We start from the raw sequence: 19,223 nt of genomic DNA on the forward strand, positions 1-19,223 counted from the left end.
TGCCCCATCTTTCCTCCAAGAAGTTCAGGATGGCAAAACATGGGGGTTCTTCTCTCCTATTTTCGCCTCACAACTCTGGGAAGACCATCCTGTAAATTTCATACTGAGCGGCCCCTTGAACCCCAAACGGGCTTTCAATAGGCCAACGTCACGTGGGTTCCACGGTCACGGGGACACTCTCGGAGGCACCGGCCATCCTCATCCGCCCAGACACTGGTCATCGAGAGGAAGTACTGAGGACTGCTTTTACTTTGGGCGAGGGCCGCACAACTTGGACGCATGCGCGGCTCCAGGACCCACCTGTCCCGTGGACTGTAGGGATACGACTCAACCGGCGCCCTTTCTCCCCCGGTTTTTCGATACGACCCCGTGGGTCGGGGCCTTGAGCGAGCAGCTGCTGCTGTCTCAGGTAACGGAGCATTCCTGCCTAAAAGTGTGTGGCAGACAACAAAAGTCTGTCCGAAACCTCAGACCTTCCCTGCTGTTTTGCTTCTGGAGCACCTGGGTTCTCAGAAGTTTCTCCCAGAGCTGAGCGACGGAGAGTCAGGCAGAGTCTCCTTCCGTTTAGCCGGCCACGGTTTTTCTCTGGGTGGGAGGGGGGAAGGAAAGAGCTCCTCCCTGCCGGCCACCTTGTTGTGACGCCCGGTACGGTCCCAGCCGCGTCCTGTTCTCTTGTTTAGTGGGAGGCGTGGGCGGGAGTCTTGCTAGGAGCCTTTGGACTACGACCCCCTCCCTTTTTTTTAACCTCACGAGCTTTGTGGTTTCAGGCAAGTCCCCTTCCTCGTCTCTGAGTAGTTTCTAATGTTTTCTTTTGTATTGAGAAAAGGTCGGTTTCCTGGCAAGGACGTGGCATGGTCGTTCTCTGTGTTCACTTGTTGAGGGAAGAGTTGGCTCGCCTGTTTCACAACTTTTCCAGGGCTGCTGGTGTTTTTCCCAGATGCGTTAAGAGGTTCCCGACATAACTATCCGGTAACGAAGAAGGCTGCGCGTGTCAAAGCACAGAGTCTCTGTAAAGCACCCCCTCGACCCCAGATCTCGGAGACGGGCGGATTTAATAGTTTAATGTTTGCTGTAGGTTAGACGCCATATGTCTGCGTGTCATTGAATTTATTTCCTGCTTACACAAATTCTAGTGGGATCTAGTCCTTAACTCTTAAAGCAACAATAGTATAATATCTCTTTATTACGACCACTTAAAATTGCTCACAATAGTGAACCAGCTTTTGAGTTTTGTAGAACTCTTCACTGTACCAGATATTTACTGCACGGGGTTGGGTAGGGACTTTAGTTTTATTTTGTGCTGTGAATTTTAGCTTCTGATCCTCTTATAAGGCAGACATAAACATGAAAAATTTTAGTGATATATGTCATTTGTAAGTATATTTCATAAGTTCCTCATGATGCTTTTGTTTGAAGAAAGCTTGGGTAATGTTGGTAAAATACTTGTGATCTCGGCAAATAGCAGCAAGACTAAGGACAAATCTGACTCCCTTCTGCCCTCTGCAGGGGTTTAAAATTCTTTTAGATGACTTCTGGTGGCAAATCAGAATCCAGAAATGAAAGCCCCTTGCCATCCTCCTCTTATGTTGACTCCTTTGTGGAGCCAAGATGTAATGGTAGAAATAAACTGCACTTTATAGATTGTAGGCTTCCCCCCATTTCCTTGAAATAATTGACAACTTTTTAAAACAAAATCTCTGCTGTGGGAAAAAGTGGTTATAGAATAACCTTTGACATCAGTGGGATGGGTCTGTTAATGTAAAGAAATGGGAAAATTTTTCACTTAAACTGTAAAGAGTCCACTAGCACCTTTAAGACTAACCAATTTTACTGTAGCATAAGCTTTCGAGAACCACAGTTCTCTTCATCCAGGCATCTGACAAACAGAATTGTGGTTCTTGAAAGCTTATGCTACAGTAAAGTTATTTAATTTTTAAATTTTATTTACGTCATTTATAGTCTGCCTTTCTCACTGAGACTCGAGGTGGATTACACAGAATGAATACAATCAGTATCAAGTACATTTCAATACAATACCATAAGGTAAACAGATAAAAGTTTAAAAGACATAGCATTAGCAAGGATCCAAGACAGAGTAGAAAAAATACTGGAGCAAAACATAATCAATTCTAGGACTAACATTAGACAACATGGAGCGCTGGTTGTACATTGGAATACATATTTAAAGCAGCAGATAATATATAAGGCAAAAATATTGATGAAGTCTATGATCCCCAACTTATTAGTGAAGCATCTGAGACCCCATCCCTACAATACAGCCCTCCCATTTGAGTAAAAAGCCTTTTTGAATAGTTCAATTTTGCGTCATTTACGGAAATCCAGGAGAGTGGGGACTCTTCTGACTTCCTCAGGCAGGTCATTCCATAGGAAAGGGGCCACCACAGAGAGAGCCCTAGTACAGGCTACTGCTGACTTCACCTGTGTGCAGCCTGGCACCTGCAGGAGACCCTGTTCAGATGAGCGAAGCTGCCGTGGAGGAACATAGGGAGGGAGGTGGTTCCATAGGTATGCTGGACCAAAGCCATGAAGAACTTTGTATGTAATAACTAATACCTTGAACTGAGCATGGTAAATGATGGGTAGCCAGTGGAGCGACTGTAGGATGGGAGTGATGTTCATGCTCCTGCTACTACTATTTTGCTTCTACAGACAAACACGGCTAACTCCTCTGGATTTGTCACTTAAACAGATAACTCATCAATTTGTGGGCAAATGCTTGCCATGAAAACTGTCCCTTATTAAGAATAGTTTTTGGTGGGTAGCTGTGTGGTCTGCAGTAGAGCAGCAGGGTTTGAGTCCGATGGCACCTTAGAGACCAACAAGATTTTGGGGGTGTAAGCTTTTGAGAGTCAGAGCTCCCATAGAATCTTGTTGGTCTCTAAGGTGTCATTGGATTCAAGTGCTGCTTTCCCATACTAGGAACCCAGCCTAATCCTATAGCATCTCATTATTGTTGTATTTGAATGATGTATATTACAACTGGAATCTATAGCAGGCAGAAATTGCTGCAGAAGCTGAGGCAAAGTACTGAGTTGAAATTACTGCTGTGAAAACTCTTTATTGTACTAAGAATACTTGAATAATGCCTTTAGACAATTTCAAATGGTTATGTTGGACAGTCACTTTAGATTAACTTTTTTGTTTAACACTTTCCATTTGCAAGCATTTTAGGTGATTGAACCTGTACATGATTGATTTCACCCTGATTTTTTTTACAGACTGTTTTTATGGGGCTGGAAATAAAAATCACTGACTTCAAAATGTTATATATACCACCTGGCTTGTTAGCATGTTGATATTAGGGGGAAATTACACTATTATATTTACATTAGATGCTATTAAAATCAGGGTGAAATCAATCATGTACAGGTCCAATCACACAGAATGCTTGAAATGGAGACTGTTAATTTAAAAATGCTCAGATAAAGTCTGACTAACATAATCATTTGAAATTGTCGGAAAGTTCTCACTCTCCTGGCTTTCTGAATAAAATGCTTCTCTTCCTGATCCTTTTGCAAAGTATTGTAACTTTCCTATCCTATTCCTTTTAGGAGAGACAGCATGATTCCGTTCCTGTTTCTGGATGTCGGACATTCGCGTCTAGTTTATTTCTTAAATAGGAATAACGGCACCATTGGCTCACCAAATGAGACATACTGTTACGGCACTGCACGTGAAAGTACTGTACTTCAAGGTGTAACTTTTGGTGGTGTGCCTACTGTCCTGCTGCTTGATGTAACTTGCTTTTTGGTATGTTTATGCAAATGCTCACTGATACTAGATTTCTCTGTTACTCAGAATCTATTAGTTGCTCGGTGAAGAACAGTTGAGTCAGCATGCACTTTTCTGTACTGAAACACCGAACTGGAAAAATGGGCACCAACATCAGTAATTCTATTCCTAGTAGATTGGTAATGCTACAATGTCTAGTATAGAATCATAGAAATATAGAGCTGTATGGTACCCCAAGGGTCATCTAGTCCAACCCCATGCAGAGTGCAGAAAATTCATAGATCAAGTAGAAGTTTGTTCCTGGATCCTTTATTTGCTACTGTCAAGACTGAAGAACTAGAAACCAGTTTAACTTGAAACCAATATTTGTGATGTAATGTCATTGTGGAATTGATTGTTCTTTTTAAAAATTTCTTTTCTAGATTTTAATCTTGGTGTTCTCTATTGTAAGGAAAAGATTCTGGGATTATGGTCGTATTGCACTTGTGTCGGAAAAAGAGAGGTAAAGATGTACAAAAGAGGAGTTAAATTTCAATGTTCAAAGCCATAAGAGGCTCCTTACAACAGAGACAGGTACAAAGGTGATAATGCCATGCTGTGTAGTAGCCATGCAATATTTTGATATGATTGGATATTGCCTCAGGCCACTAATATCAATATGTCTGTAAACCCCAAGGGAAAAGAGATAAGAAGATGAAACAGAAAGCGCATCAGAGAAAGAATTTGTACAGCAAATATGTCAGTTAAGATGGGAGGCCTTCTAGCTCTAATTGCTTTATGTAGGATGTCACTACTTGGTTGTACCACAGCAACTCTGTTCAAGCATCCACAGTATAATTGCTCATGTAATTTATTTAGGGATATGTTTTTAGGTTACCCAAAGTCAGGGAAATATGATATAAATTATGCGATTATTTTTAAAGAAATAAAAAACTCAATAAAATTTGACAGTAGAAGGTAGGGCATGTTTACCAGAACTGCTCCAGTAAAATTTATTTCTATATATGCATAATTGTGGTAGGCTAGGAATTTGGGAACCTACAAAAATCATCCAGATATATTGAGGAAAAAGTGATAGGAAATTTTACACAAAATCACCATTTTTAACTGGTAAAATTTCCTTAAGTTATGCTGGTTTTGGAGAGGAAAAAGAGAATACTGTCATTAGTGCTGATTACAGCAACCCCTTATAATATTTGGAAGTTAAAACTTGTATCTTTGAAATCATGAGCAGGCTTTAAAATTAAGAGATCTAGGTAAATAACACTTTGAGACTTTCTAGTCAGTTCCGAACCTAATTTTTATCTGTGTAAAATTTCACTTTTTTAATACTCTAGCATGCTTAAATGCTAATTAGCTGCTTTCCCTCCCTTCTGAACTGTAAAACAAGCTCTTATTACATTGTTTATTATGTGTGTTACTTTATGGGAAATCACTGTCTTCCAAGACTTCTAGTCATTTTTGTAGCACCTATTGTTTGTAGAGAAATGCTGATTCTGAATCCTGCTTTTGTATTCTAGTGAAACAAGATTTCACAAATTATCTTCTTCCTCATCACTGTCTGATGACTTGGACCCTGACACGGTCAGTATTTTTGGATAGGTTATGATGTATTTTAATGCTTATATGTAAAATGTGCCATGAATGCTTAGCTATAGGAGAGCAGCTCCAATGTTTGAAGGATTAGGATGTTGTCATAAGGGCCCTCATATGGAATCCTTTTGCTTAAACACATTTCTTTAAGGAACTGTTTCATTTGAAACAGCTTCAGTATTGATTATCCAATCTTTGAAATGTTTTTTAGATTATCTGATTCTTACATAATATTACTGAGAATTCTAAAAGCAAACTATGATGACAAAGTAGACTTCTTCTATACATATTGGTTATTCAGGTTCATAGTTGCCTATGGCTCTCATCACTTTTGTCTGTTTTTTAAATAGTGTCTTTGTTAATCCTATTAACCTTTGTTAATTCAAGGTTCTAGTCTCATCTAACAGTTGCTTCCTTAAAGAGGTCAACCCTATTTTGAGAATTAGGTATTTACAGATACATGGAATTAACCATAATGTCATTTAGTTTTTACCTTGCTGCATAATCAGTCTGTTTCAGCTGTGGTGATTAGAATTAGGATAATTTTTTTTACCTCCTTCCACTCCCCCACCCCAATTCTAGGGAACTGAAATGCTGGTGGAGTTTCAGTTTCACATATTTCTGAGTGGAAATCTATACATTTTTAAAACTCACTCTTCCTTGAGAGAGCTCAAGATAACTTCCCTCCCCATTTTGTGTTCATAACCCTGTGAGGTATCGAGAGGAGAGCACCTGGTCTGACAATGTAATCACGACTTCACATTGGCTGTCTCCATAAGTTAGTGGGAGGTCTGATAGATCCTGGAATATCATAGGCTTGTGCACTTGGGTGACTGCAGAGGACTGAAACTGTTCACAAGGCTTACCCTCAATAACTCTTCATCACTCATGTTTCGATTCAGTTTGTCAGTTTACCTGAAGACTGTGGGATTGAAATGAGCCATCTGCCATCAGAACAAGTCGTAAATGTGACTCAGTCTCATTTAATGTTTCTTGTAACATTTAAAACTGGCAAGTTTCCTTTATCCGCCTCTTTAAAAAAAACTTTAACCTACATTAAATATTCTCTGCGGTTGTCTGAAACATGATGTCCTGATAGCATTAAAAACTTAAATAAAAGCCTTGTTTCTTGAATAATCCTCTTTTAAAATATTAATTGAAATTATTATATTATTCTGTTCAAGGGAGGGCTACTGTTTAGATAACAGGGTTTTCCCCCTATTTTTTAGGGGTTTTGTTCTTGGATGACAGCTGCCTTTCGAATGCAGTGAGTATACAGATAAATAATGATTAAAGTGCTATCTACCCCAGATATTTCCTGCAACATTTTGTTTCATAGCAGTTTTGAAAATGGAAAACAGTAAATGAAATGTAACACCATTAGTTGTTCTTTTTAATGGGCTTTACTGCATTTTAATGGGCTTTACCGCATATGTGCATAGGTATACATGTCCCAGTTTTTTGGTTTAAACCCTCCAATTTTAAATGTATAATTGTAGAATGCATTTTTAGTTAGCCTCTTACATTGCAATCCTCAACAGAGTTACTCTAGTCTAAGTGTGTTGATTTCAGTGAGTTTAGAATGGAGTAACTCTGCTTAGGATTGCACTCTTAATTCTGTTATTTGCAAGTTACTTAGTTCTGTGGTTACTATTTGTTGGATGAATAGACTTGCTGTGGTGAGACCAGCACCCCAAATAAAGACGCATTGTGGCAGGATCATTAGAAATAAGATTTTGGTTCATTATGAGTTTGTGAGAGAAAATGGTTCTAAAAAAGAGTTTGTAGATGTTGTCAAAATAGGAGCATTGCAGGGACTGTGCTCTTTCTCTTCCACATCTCCTCAGTTATTCTCACATCAAGAATTGTTTTCTGGATATATAATAAGAAGGATGCCTTAATGGCAGATAGCACATCATTTCTGTGCAGGTTTTTTGTCTCATATTCTGAAGCACTGAAAGACAAGCACCTCATTGCCTGTTTTTCAAAACAGTCTCCCTTTTTTCTTTTGGGAACACAACAATTTTGATGAGCTCGTTTTTGCACATTGATGGCAGAGGGTGCCTCTAGTATAACAATTTTGTTTATTTTTATTTTCATTTCCTACAGAATCATCAGATTTTAGAAATGAGTGTGCAGCCAAATGGTGGATTCAAGAGAAGGGAAAACTGTAATTCCACCTTTCAAAGTGGCTGCCCTTTTTTTCTTCTACTTATGGTTTTCCTACTATGCCTTATATCCAACTGGTATTTTATGAAAACTCTTAGATAATATTCCATCTAGCATAATACATTCTAACTGCTACTGTGCAACAAAACCCATACTGAACAAAATGCCTTCTGATGAACCTGAGTTACTGATTTGTTACCATTCTTGTTTGTGGTGCAGTGATGAAGAGATTCATGAAAAATGTGGGGATGATGCCATTCATTATCTCACCTTTCAGCGCCACCTCATCTGCCTGTTGATTGTTGTCACCATATTGTCTTTGTGCATCATACTTCCTGTTAATCTGTCAGGTGACTTACTTGGTAAGCAAAGTAGTGAGGATCAAGACTTAACTGACATTGCATGTGCACTGTTATTCAAAACTACTTTGCGGTGTGATTTTTAGATTCTTATTATTGCTAGCTTCAATACAGACTTTCCCTCACACACAGGCCTTGGGTCTTGCTGCCAATTCTCCTGCAGGGCTACATTTCCTAGGTGCCATCTAAGTCTCAGAACTGGTCCAGGGAAAATGGAGGGAAAAACAGGAGCCTATTGCTATGAGGAGGCAGAACTTTCAGGGAGAGTGCATTAGACCATGTATAGAAAGGGGGAGGGTGTTCACTTCCTAAAGCCATGCTGCAGTGAGGCTGCTGTTGGAATGAGCTGATCCCTCACTCAGAAGTGGGAGTGAGTCTAACCTGAAGGGGATCAGGTACTGAAATAGTGGTAGGAATCCAGTCACTTGCATTAGGGAACCTTGATGTTTTCTAGCTGCCTTTTTTCCCTGGAAATTTTGCCCTTTATTAATGAGTTCTATCTGCACAAGTGCTTTTTTATTTTATTTATATTTACAGTATTTGTTTAATAAATAAAATATTTTCTATTCACTCTGCCTGGGTCCTTCATGCCTCATAGTCAGCCATATAGCTGAAGAGGGTGCTCCTGAGGAGCAGGAAGGGTACTCCAGGTACTCCCTATTCAAGCCTAGAACAAGAGTGGTGACAGCCTGTTAAGGCTGTTGCCTGCTCCGGAGGCTGAAGGAGGCAAGGAGAAGGTGTGTGAGGCTAGAGGACTTCTAAGGTAATCTGTATCCGCAGGAAAAACCCCACAGGCCATACCACTTTCCATGGCAGCTGCAAAGATTGTTATTTCTAAAACAGTTCAAAAAGCAAGTCATGGACCTCATATTATTTAAAGTCTCATCTTTCACTGAAATCCTATTAACCTGTGTTCAGACCTATGATCATAAAATAAGATTGGATAGTTAAAGTTAAGGGAATGTTAAATTTAGTAAATGTGATAATCTTGTATCAAAAGATAGCTTACATACTTAACATATCCTAAAAAAATAATGTCTCTTTCCCTTGCACTGCTTGAGATGCTGGAACTGTTAGGTAAGAGTTAAAAATATTAAAAGGCAATCTTGTTAAATAATATGCCGTTATCCAAAGGATTTTTTTGAAGAACCTAAAAGGTCTTGCTTCTGTGATTGTGTTTTCATTTAGTAGGATAACAAAATCGTAGCTGGCAGGATATATCATCTTTTATAAGCACAGTACTTAAGTAGTGTTAAATGCTTTACAGAATATTAATGTAATAGTATCCAGGAGAAAGGCCTATGGTAATTCACAATGAGTGAAGGACACTCCCCCACCCCCCAACACCTTTATCCTTGATCATTTCAAAGGGTAGTAAAGGGAATAATAGAAAATAACTTCTCCTGCTCCTTCCCCACTATATTTCTCAGAATGTGGCTAGAGAAAGGGAAGAAGAATCCTCCCCCGTCCATGTTTCCTCTACATCTCCTAAATGGCTGTATATCTGTTGCTAGCCAATTCAGTTTAAGAACTCATGATAGGTTCCTCTGCCAGTTGAAGTCATTTGACTGAGGAACCAAGCTGGTGGAAACTCTATTTTCTGGAGTAGGAAGAAAAGTACTAGGAATAGTAGCATTTTCATGTGTTTGCCTCTTCCAGAAAGGAGTGTGCACAGAGACAGACAGATGAAAGTATTAACATTGTTCAGGTGGTTGGTGGTGATGGGAAGCACTAGACTAAGGAGAGAAAAAGCAGGCAGCATAATTCATCCACACACACCCTTACTCACTGTATCCAATATGTGTACTTGAGCCTCCTTATCAGCCTGGCTTTTCCTACAGAGCTGTTGAGGTGGAATGAATGCGGCTCTTTGCTACAAGAAGGACCTGAGCCTGCCTTTTTTGCCCCGGCTGCAAAGAGTTTTGTTTCTAAGCCTGGATAGCTGTGTTCATTAATAAGCAATAATTAGTTTAAGACAAAGCAATGGTAGTAAAAGGGTATAGATCACTTCCTTTGTAGAAGTGTTTTATTCTGTTCAAATTAACAAGTTCAAAGTACAAATGCTGAGCTGTGTTCCTATTCTTCAGAGAAAGATCCTTATAGCTTTGGGAGGACTACTATAGCCAACTTAAAAACTGAGTAAGTAATCATTTAAAGTTGTTTTTATTATATATAGTATTCCTGTGTTCCTCAATGAATTTTACAATTGTGAATTGGGTTTTTTTGGCCTTGATAAAGTAAATTAAAACATACCATGGTAGGCAGACATAGGAAAATAAGAGGGGCTACACAGCAATGTTAGGGGACCCCCCCATCAGCTAAATTTGGAATGGGTTCAAGTAAAATGAGCCAGCCCCATTGTTTGGCCTTGTTGGACTTCAGATTATGATGGTGGAAGTATGACAGGACCCGATTCTAACCCTCTTCCCTTTTCTCAAAACTTAATTAGCAGTGGCAACCAAAAGACCTCACAATGACTACCACTATGCCCTAGAGCAATGTTGTAGCAGTGTCCCTGGAAACTTGAGGATAATTTCAGGTGGGTGGTCTTCAGTAGAAGAGCAAGATTCGAGTCCAGTGGCAACTTTAAAGGCCAAAAAGATTTCCCAGGGTATTAGCTTTTGAGAGTCAAAGCTCTCTTTGTCAGATACAAGTAGGAAACTTGAGAAATTTAGTTCATTGTCATGTCTTCTTGCAGTCCCACATGAGAACTACGCATGTGCAGGCCAGCCACGGACATTTCAAAGCTCCTAAAGGTGTTGGACACTCACCTGGCCTTTATGCGCGCTTTTTTGCCTGGCCTTTTTGCGCGCTCCTCGAATCTGAGCAAGAAGAAAGTGAGAAGATGACTTGGAAGGCACTCTTCAAGAAGTGCCTAGGGTACAATTCCAGGATGGTGCAATCCAATGGGCACAACAAATGCCCGGCAGAAGTGGGTGTTGCACCCAAAAGCGGCTCTTCAGGAGTCAACCTTCAAGGGTGTCTCCGATTCTGAAGTGCTTAAAGCCACTAAGAAAGGACTGCATCGCCCAGAATAGGCCTCTTCGGTACCTCTTACTTTGGCTACAGGTGCCAATAATATGAACCAGTTGGTTCCCTACTTCAGTTCCAAGTGCCGGTAATATGAACCGTTGGTTCCTCCTGCTTCAGCTACAAGTGCTGATAGTACGAACCAGTCGGTTCCTCCTATTTCAGCTCCAAGTGCCAATAATACAAACCATCAGTTCCTCCTACTTTGGCCCTAAGTGCCAATAATACTAACCAGTCAGTTCCTACTACTTTGGTTCCAAGTGCTGTTAATACGAACCACTTGGTTCCTACTACTTCAGCTTCAAGTGCTGATAACATGAGCCAGTCGGTTCCTATTAAAGATTCTGGGCCACCTTGGTCGTCTTCTGAGCCGCCGTGGGAAAAAGCCAAGTTGAGGAATGCTGATAAATGCCCAGTTCCAAGACCACAAAAGAAGAAACGATCCTCACCTTCAACTCCATCCGCCTCGGTGATGCTTAGAGAGCCTAAGGGCTGTTCCTCAGTTCCATCTGAGAATGACAATCGCTTGGAACTGGCTCCTCGCCCTAGACACCATCAGTTCCATTATTCTCTATATGGCTCCCCATACCATTACTATGTTTATGTGTTTGAAGGTTCGCCAGGCATGTACTCGCCCCCTAATTACTTCTGTCATGACGAAGACCCTTTATGTTTCAGTTCACTCGGAACCAAGAGATAAAACTAAACCTTAATCAGTTCTGGCCACGGTTCCAGAAGACAATGCTGTTCTATCCCTAACTGATGCACACATTGCCTAGAGGCTCTTCCTCTGCCTCTGTTCAACCTTGGAGGAGATACTTCTGACTCAAATTGAAGAACTGTTCCTGTTCCCCTGTCAGGTGCTCAGAAGCACCTGTAATATTCAATGTCCCCCTGTGGCTGAAGCTGATGCTGTTGGGGTGTTTCTGTTATTTGAACCCGGGGTGAGAAACTGAGAATGGAAGGTGTTTTTTCCTGTTGTAATCTCTCTCAAGCCTGGGAGCCTGCTTGACCTTGAGTAGTCCATGAATCTCACAGCCTGTTTTCCTGAAAGCAAAGTTAGAGAACCATTAGGAGGAAGGGGGGAGGAATTAGGAGTAGCCTTGGGGGACCTATATTTGCGTGATACTTGTCTGTAGTCACCAGTCCTAGCAAAGATGGTGTAACTGTATGATAGTGGCATCTTATCAATAAAGAACTTTTACTCATGAAGTCTCCTGAGAGTTGCCTGGCATCGAGATCAGCAGGGCTTCCCCAACGTGGTGGCTTACTGAGTGACTCATTTTTATGAGCTTTCATGCTAGTTTCTGCTTTAAGGGCTATCATAGCCAGGGAGGACTAGAGAAATCAGTCTGAAAGCTGTCTCTTACTGAGAAGCACCCAGCATGCGATACCAGATTGATCAGGGAACTGTTTGGCTCTCTTTAATTAGATAGTTAGATACTCCCCGACTCCTGAAGACACAAGACCGTCCGCAAAGCAGAACTGAGGCAACCAAAAGCCAGATAAGCCAGCCTGGGATTTCTGTAAATATAACTTAACTATCTAACTTTGCTAGGACCTCCTCTCTTTTTTCTCCTATTTCAAGAGGAAGGAAATTGTCAACTGTGCTTTATATTTCGTGCCTTATTTCTGATCTCTGGACACAAGATGAAAGATGTGCAAGCCCAGCACTGATTCAACCAAGTAAGAGGTAATTAATCTTGTTGAGTTTTTGAGATGTAAAAATAACCGGGACATTGTTTCATCTTGTCATGTTTACAGACAATTATGGAACTTTCTTAATTGCATCTGAGAATTCAGCTAGTTTGGGACGTAATCTTTGCTTTCATTTTCCTTGGCTGCTTTATTTTACTCTTTTCTTAAGAAGAAATAAAATAACTGATTCCAAATAGATCTGAATATTGGGTCAGTTTTTGATTATAAACTACCTAAAAGGCAGGATCTAAAGGATTTAAAGTTAGATGCTTTATAACTTTATTTTGAGATGGAAAAAACATGGCTGAACACTAACTGTTTTCCAATTGCATAGTCTGGACTTGGGTGTTACAGTCTGATTTTTTTAAAAAAATTATGCTACACTATCACTACCTACTGACCTGAAGAAGGAAGAACTAAACTGAAGAAAAATGGTTGTAGTTATGAAAAAAGTCAAAGCTGAACTGGTTACAGAGGATTTTACAGTTACAATATCTCAAAAAATTGCTTCTCAAGTAAAATTGGGCGTTTGTTCAGAGAATTAAAGCAAGACTGGAAATACTTTAACCCATATGCGCCAAGTGGATCAAGAGACCCAAGAACCAGACCTGGAAGATAAGGAATCATCGTATTTTCTACATAGCGACCAGACCATGAATAGATTTTCCAGTTCAGGAGTCCAGATCTGAACCATGTTTTGGACTGCAAAAAACAAATCAGGGGAACTCAAGGAACCAATCAAGTTATTCAAGAACATAAAGAACTTAAGAAACAGCTGAAGAAATCTAGGGAGCCTCAAAGGGAAACTGAATCATCACAAGCATTACAAGCAGACCCTATATCAAGAGCAGATGGGGAAAAACGAATCTTGGAAATGGAACTTAGAAGCAACAGTTTGGACTTCCATGAAGACTACATGAAGGTTCAAGGAGACTTTGATCCAGGAGGCCCTCTTTATTAAGATTTTAAGGATTATTGAAGCAAATATATACTTTGAGTGTATATGCTCTGTTACCCACAATTATGCCCAATTCTGTTAACTATACTATGAATTTCTTTCATGATTAGGTCCTGTCTAAAACAGAAACAGGATGCTAAAATTCAGACCAAAGAAAGAGAATTCTCTCTTTTAATTTTTTCTTTTTCCTTTTTAAAAAAATTTACATAATCAGCCTACAGAAATTATCAACTATCTTTTCTATGTACTATTTTTCTTATATGCCTTATTATGCTTTTATTATTCCTTTGTTCCATTTGTATGATTAGCCTATGTATAGTAGGCTAATCTCACAAATTTAGAATATGTAATATTAAAATAGATCACAAAATATTTAAAGTTCCATGCATGTATTCTCTTGAGTTTACATACCCTCTTACTTATAATTGTTGTTGTTCTAAATGATTATGTTATAGAATTCTCAACGTCATTCTTACTTTTGTGGATTGCTTGTTTAATTCTTTTTTCTTTTTCTATGTTGGAAGAACTATTTAAGTAGATAGTAGGTAACTCATAAGATTTGGTATATACAACTAATATTAAAATAGACTAAAAGGTAAAAAAAATAATTTAACAATTTAAGATACTAAATTTTATCAGGCTGAGTAAAATCTTGAAAGCAAAATGTTTGGAGTTTTACCTTCAGAAACTTCAGAGATATTTTTCAATAGTTTATTTAGATGTAACTCAACGATGATGGAGGGGGAAATTCTTTTTGAAGCCCATATATTCTCTTATTTATAATTAACGTGATTTATATATCAAGGTTATAGAAATTGTCAAATGTTTTTTCCTAAATATTATTTTTCATATTATGTTCCTATTATCTCTCTATCTCTGTGCTTTCTCTCTCTGATTGAATTAATTCAGTATACATACAATAGGTTAGCCTATCAAATTTAGAATAGACAACTAACACTAAAACAGACTAACAGTTAAGCTAAATAGTGAAACTAATAACTAAATATACTAAATATTGGGTGATAGAATATAATGTAGAATGCAAAAATGTTTAAAGTTTTACCTATGTTGAATTCCCCTAAAAATAGGTTGTCAAATATATTTAGAAACATTATAGCTCATTCCTTTTCTCTTTTTCTTTAATTTTTTTTATAATGGAGGTGAGGGAGAAGAATACAAGTATTTTACATATTTTGACTATATCTTTCATGCAGTCCAGATTTCTTATTATATATTATACATACTTTCTGTGAAGTAGTCTAATGTACTTTGTATAAGGTTCTATGCACTTTCAATTGTTATTTCTGTCTTTTTATTAAATAAATAAATAAATATGTGGGTAGAGAGAGAGAGAGAGAGAGAGAGAGATTGCTAGGACTGAGGGAAGCCTTAAAGACCCCGCCAAGGAGCATGGGCCCAATGCAGGAGCATTGGCTGGAGCCGGAGCTGGTGCAAGACTCTACGCAGGTAATCTGTTGATTACGGAGCTTGGATGGAGGGGACCCTGGTGGAGGGGACCCTGTGAGTGGCATTGGCCAGGAGGGAGCTGAACCTGAGATACTGTTGGAGGGCTCAGCTCTATAGACCGTCCCTGATCCAATGGGACGATTTCCCTGAAAAAGAAGGGGAAGGTAATGAGGAATCAGGAGGATGGGGAATCCTCCTTTTTAGCGCCCTCCGCTAAAAAAGTGCAAGGGATCCAAGCTGAGTTGGGGAAGATGAGGTGTGAATTATATGCTTTCGTGGAGAATATCCAACAGATGATGCAGATGGCCTTTCAACTCGGTCCGCTGGGAGGCCAAGGCAGCCAGCTGGATCAAGTCACCCAAGTGCCACTCATCTCTCCCCCAGACGGGCAAGGAGCACTGGTGCCACAAGGCCAGGATGGGCAAGGCACCCTAGACAGGCAAGGAGCCCCAGTGCTGGCTGGCTTACCCATCCAACCCATATGCCTGGACCTCTGCTGCAGTCACCGTGCGGGCTAAAGAAACTAGAAGCCCACTTTGAGGGGAACCCAGAGGACTTGGGGTACTTCCTAGTGCAAGCAGCAGAATTCTTGAGAGAATGGGGCCGCACCTTCCCTGACAAAGCCAGCCGAGTGAGCTACTTGGGCTCCCGCTTAGAGGAAGAAACAGCTAAATGGTATGTAACTCTCTACACTGCTTGAACTCCGGAGCTTCAGAATGTGGGAGCCTTCATGCGTGCAATGGGGGCACAATACGAAGATTCCCTCGATGGAGAGAGAGCAAGAACTAAACTGAAGTGCATGCGGTAGGGGAAGTGCCCAGGGTGCGAGTTTGCAGCCGAGTTCAGAGCGTATGCTGCCAAAGTTCAGGAGTTTTTCCGTGCTGGCTTAAATCCAGACTTAGTGGCCAAAGCCATGGTGCAAGATGATCCACATACCCTGCTGGGGTGGATACAGCTGGCGTGTGAGATTGAAAATAGAGAGGAGGTTGTAAAGCTAATTTGCTTATAACACCAAGACAGCCAACAGCAGGGAGCTGTCAAGAGCAGAAGGGGAGACAAGCTTTGTGTGAGAGGACTGATCCTGTTGGGCAAGATGGAAAGGAGGAGGAAGGCTCTCACACTTTGAAGCTTCAGGGCCCAAGCGGTGTAGAGAGGTGGCACCACCTGTGAAGAGGAATATATAATAAACATTTACGAAGTGAAACCAATACTTGTATTTACCTTTTCTTTGGAGACCCATCTTTGGATGAATGTCCATTTCATTTGTCTGCACCTGTTGGATCGTTATACTAATTTGGACTTTTTAAATTGACTAGATATGTATTAATTCGAGAACTTTGGCGGCTTGTATTGATATGTATACATTTATTCATTAGTGTATACATTTTGCACAGAGCACTTTTTCATTAAACATCCAAGTAGACCTTACTTGATACTGTTTCTTTACTTGTTTAATTTTCTTCCCTCCATGTGTGGAATTCCACATATCTAGTTAGTTCACATTTATCAAGCATTATGCCATTGTCGTAGACTCCAGAAGGGACGTAGCTGTGGACAAGGCTGTCCTGAAGAGTCTCTTCCATTAAAGAGCTCCTGGGTAAATTAGCTTGCTAATCTTCCATGTGTGACTGCACAGAAGGCATGATGAAAACAGGGTTGCACTTACCTGTAATTGTTGTTCATTGAATGGTCTTCTGTGCAGGCACCCATCTCTCCCTCCTTCCCTGCCATGTGCTCTTTTTCTTACCTTCTTTCTACACTGGCAGCTTAGAGAACTGAGGGAGGGAGCTGCTCGCCCCACCATTTATAGCTGTGCCTTGGGGGAAAGCACATGAAAAGGCTAGGCAAGCATCTCGTGCCTCTAGTAGCTTTGGAACATCCGTGGCTGGCCTGCCCATGTGCAGTTTCCAAGTGTGCCTGCATAGAAGACCACTCAATGAACAACAGTTACAAGTAAGTGCAACCCTGTTTTACTGTGTTACTTCTTTGTTTCTTGCCCTTCTCCAAGGCTACTCTGTTCTGGGTCTCTGAACTCCCTTTTTGACATGTTTAGCTGCCTCTGTCTCTAGGGTGCAGAATTATCCTTCCTAATTTTTTGGGCCAAGTCCAGCAACTGTTTGCCTGTATTCCTGGCCATATCCATACCAATGTGTAGGTTTCCCCTCAAATTTCTGTTTTATCCCAAAAACCTAAGTTCACCCTCATGGTTTCAGAATTTCAGCAAGCAAGAAACAGGCAATGGAAGTCTGCCTTGTTTTGTGTTTTAATTCTGGGCTGTTTTAAATTAGAAATAGATTTCCTGTCCAATTAAATACCCATCCAGTTAACGTTCAAGGATTTGCTCCCTACTAGTATAAATACTACCATACAGATAAAGTAGGTGCAATTATTTTATTTATTTATTTCCATTTATAAACCGCCCATCCTCAGGGGATGTGGGCGGTAAACAACAGTTAAAATCAATAAAAACAAGAAAACAATAATTCTAAAATCAACATACAATAAGCAATAATAAATTAACCAAGTACATTAAAGTGCAATGGTGGGGAGAACCCCCCCACCCAAAAGGTGGAAGGCCGACATGGAACTGCCCCCTTCAACCACCAAACGCCTGGCACAACAGCTCTGTCTTACAGGCCCGGCGGAACGATAATATGCCCCGCTGGGCCTGGGTCTCCATTGACAGAGTGTTCCACCAGGCTGGGGCCAGGACCTAAAAGGCCCTGGCCCTGGTTGAAGTGAGACGGGCTTCCTTAGGGCCGGGGACCACCAGTAAACATTTATCCACTGATCAAAGTAGTCTCTGGGGAACGTACAGGGAGAGGCGGTCCCGAAGATATGCCAGTCCCAACCTGCTCAGGGCTTTAAAGGTAAGAACCAGCACCTTGAACCTGATTTGGAATTCAACCAGAAGCCAGTGCAGCTGGCACAGGACAGGTGTGATACGTGACTGGTAGGATATACCGGTCAGGACCTGCGCTGCCGTATTTTGGACCAGTTGTAGTTTCCTGATCAGGTCCAGGGGTAGCCCAGCGTAGAGTGAGTTACAGTAATCTAGCCTGGAGGTGACTGTTGCATAGGTCACTGTAGCCAGGTCCTGGGGTGTCAGGTAAGGGGCAAGTTGCCTGATCTGACGGAGATGGAAAAATGCAGAGTTGGCAACCACCGTGACCTGGGCCTCCATCGACAGGGAGGCATCCAGGAGCACGCTCAGACTCTTCACCACTGGCAGAGTTGCCAGTGGTGTCCCATCCAGGGTAGGGAGCTGGATCCCAACATCTGGTAGCCCCTGTCCCAGCTGCAGGACCTCCATCTTCACCGGGTTCAGTTTCAGCCTGCTCTGTTTCAACCATGCCGTCACAGCCTCCAGAGCTCTGGCCAGATTGTCCAGGGCCGTGTCTGGCTGGCAGTCCATCAACAGAAAAAGCTGGGTGTCATCCGCATATTGATGACAACCCAGCCCAAACCTCCGCACCAACTGGGCGAGGGGGCACATGTAGATGTTAAATAACATCGTGGAGAGTATTGCCCCTTGCCGAACCCTGCACACCAAAGGGTGACAGGGCGATAGATCTCCCCTGAGCGCCACCCTCTGTCCCCGACCCTGGAGAAAGGAGACCAGCCACTGTAAGGCTGTCCCCCTAATCCCTATGCTGGCAAGGTGGCTGGCCAACAAGTCATAGTTGACCGTGTCAAACTGCTGTGAGCTCAAGTAACACAAGCAGCGTCGACCCACCTTGATCCAGATGCCTGCAAAGGTCATCTGTGAGGGCAACCAAGGCTGTCTCCATCCCATGGCCAAGACAGAAGCCTGACTGGAATGGGTCCAGGACTACAGCATCATTCAGGAATTCCTGCAATTGTACCGCCACTGCCCACTCAATCATCTTGTCCAGGAACGGGAGGTTTGACACTAAGTGGTAACTGGGCGGGTCGGTGAGGTCCAAAGATGTTTTTTTCAGGAGGGGCTGCACCACCGCCTCCTTTAACGCTCCAGGAAAAAACCCAGAGCTCAGGGAGATGTTAACAATGGCTTCCAAATGGTCCCATAGCCCGTCCAAGCTGGACTTCACCAGCCAGGATGGGCAGGCGTCCAGAGGACAGGTGGTTGGCCTCATCCCCTGCAGGATCCTGTCAACTTCGTCCCGGGAGAGCAGCCTGAAATGATCTAATACAGACCCAGAAGACGGCCAAGG

The 19,223-nt window shown here is 41.5% G+C and overlaps 1 protein-coding gene across 5 annotated transcripts in view; it reads left to right on the forward strand.

Moving 5' to 3' along the window:
* The first annotated feature begins 234 nt into the window (after positions 1 to 234).
* TMEM63A (transmembrane protein 63A) overlaps positions 235 to 19,223 on the forward strand; it is a 56,525-nt gene continuing 37,536 nt past the window's right edge. For 2 of the 5 annotated variants that reach the window (XM_054979584.1, XM_054979610.1), the window contains exons 1-8: positions 235 to 409; positions 827 to 969; positions 3,573 to 3,771; positions 4,176 to 4,255; positions 5,274 to 5,337; positions 6,576 to 6,613; positions 7,735 to 7,877; positions 9,962 to 10,013. In XM_054979584.1, coding sequence (XP_054835559.1) covers positions 3,583 to 3,771; positions 4,176 to 4,255; positions 5,274 to 5,337; positions 6,576 to 6,613; positions 7,735 to 7,877; positions 9,962 to 10,013 — 566 coding nt within the window. In that variant the 5' untranslated portion in view covers positions 235 to 409; positions 827 to 969; positions 3,573 to 3,582. Of the gene's footprint in view, positions 410 to 826; positions 1,072 to 3,572; positions 3,772 to 4,175; positions 4,256 to 5,273; positions 5,338 to 6,575; positions 6,614 to 7,734; positions 7,878 to 9,961; positions 10,014 to 19,223 lie in introns of those variants that run through there. The other 3 variants (XM_054979593.1, XM_054979601.1, XM_054979618.1) reach the window with 3 other exon arrangements.

This window comes from Eublepharis macularius, chromosome 1 (genome assembly GCF_028583425.1).
Source record: "Eublepharis macularius isolate TG4126 chromosome 1, MPM_Emac_v1.0, whole genome shotgun sequence".
NCBI classification, from domain to species: Eukaryota; Metazoa; Chordata; class Lepidosauria; order Squamata; family Eublepharidae; genus Eublepharis; species Eublepharis macularius.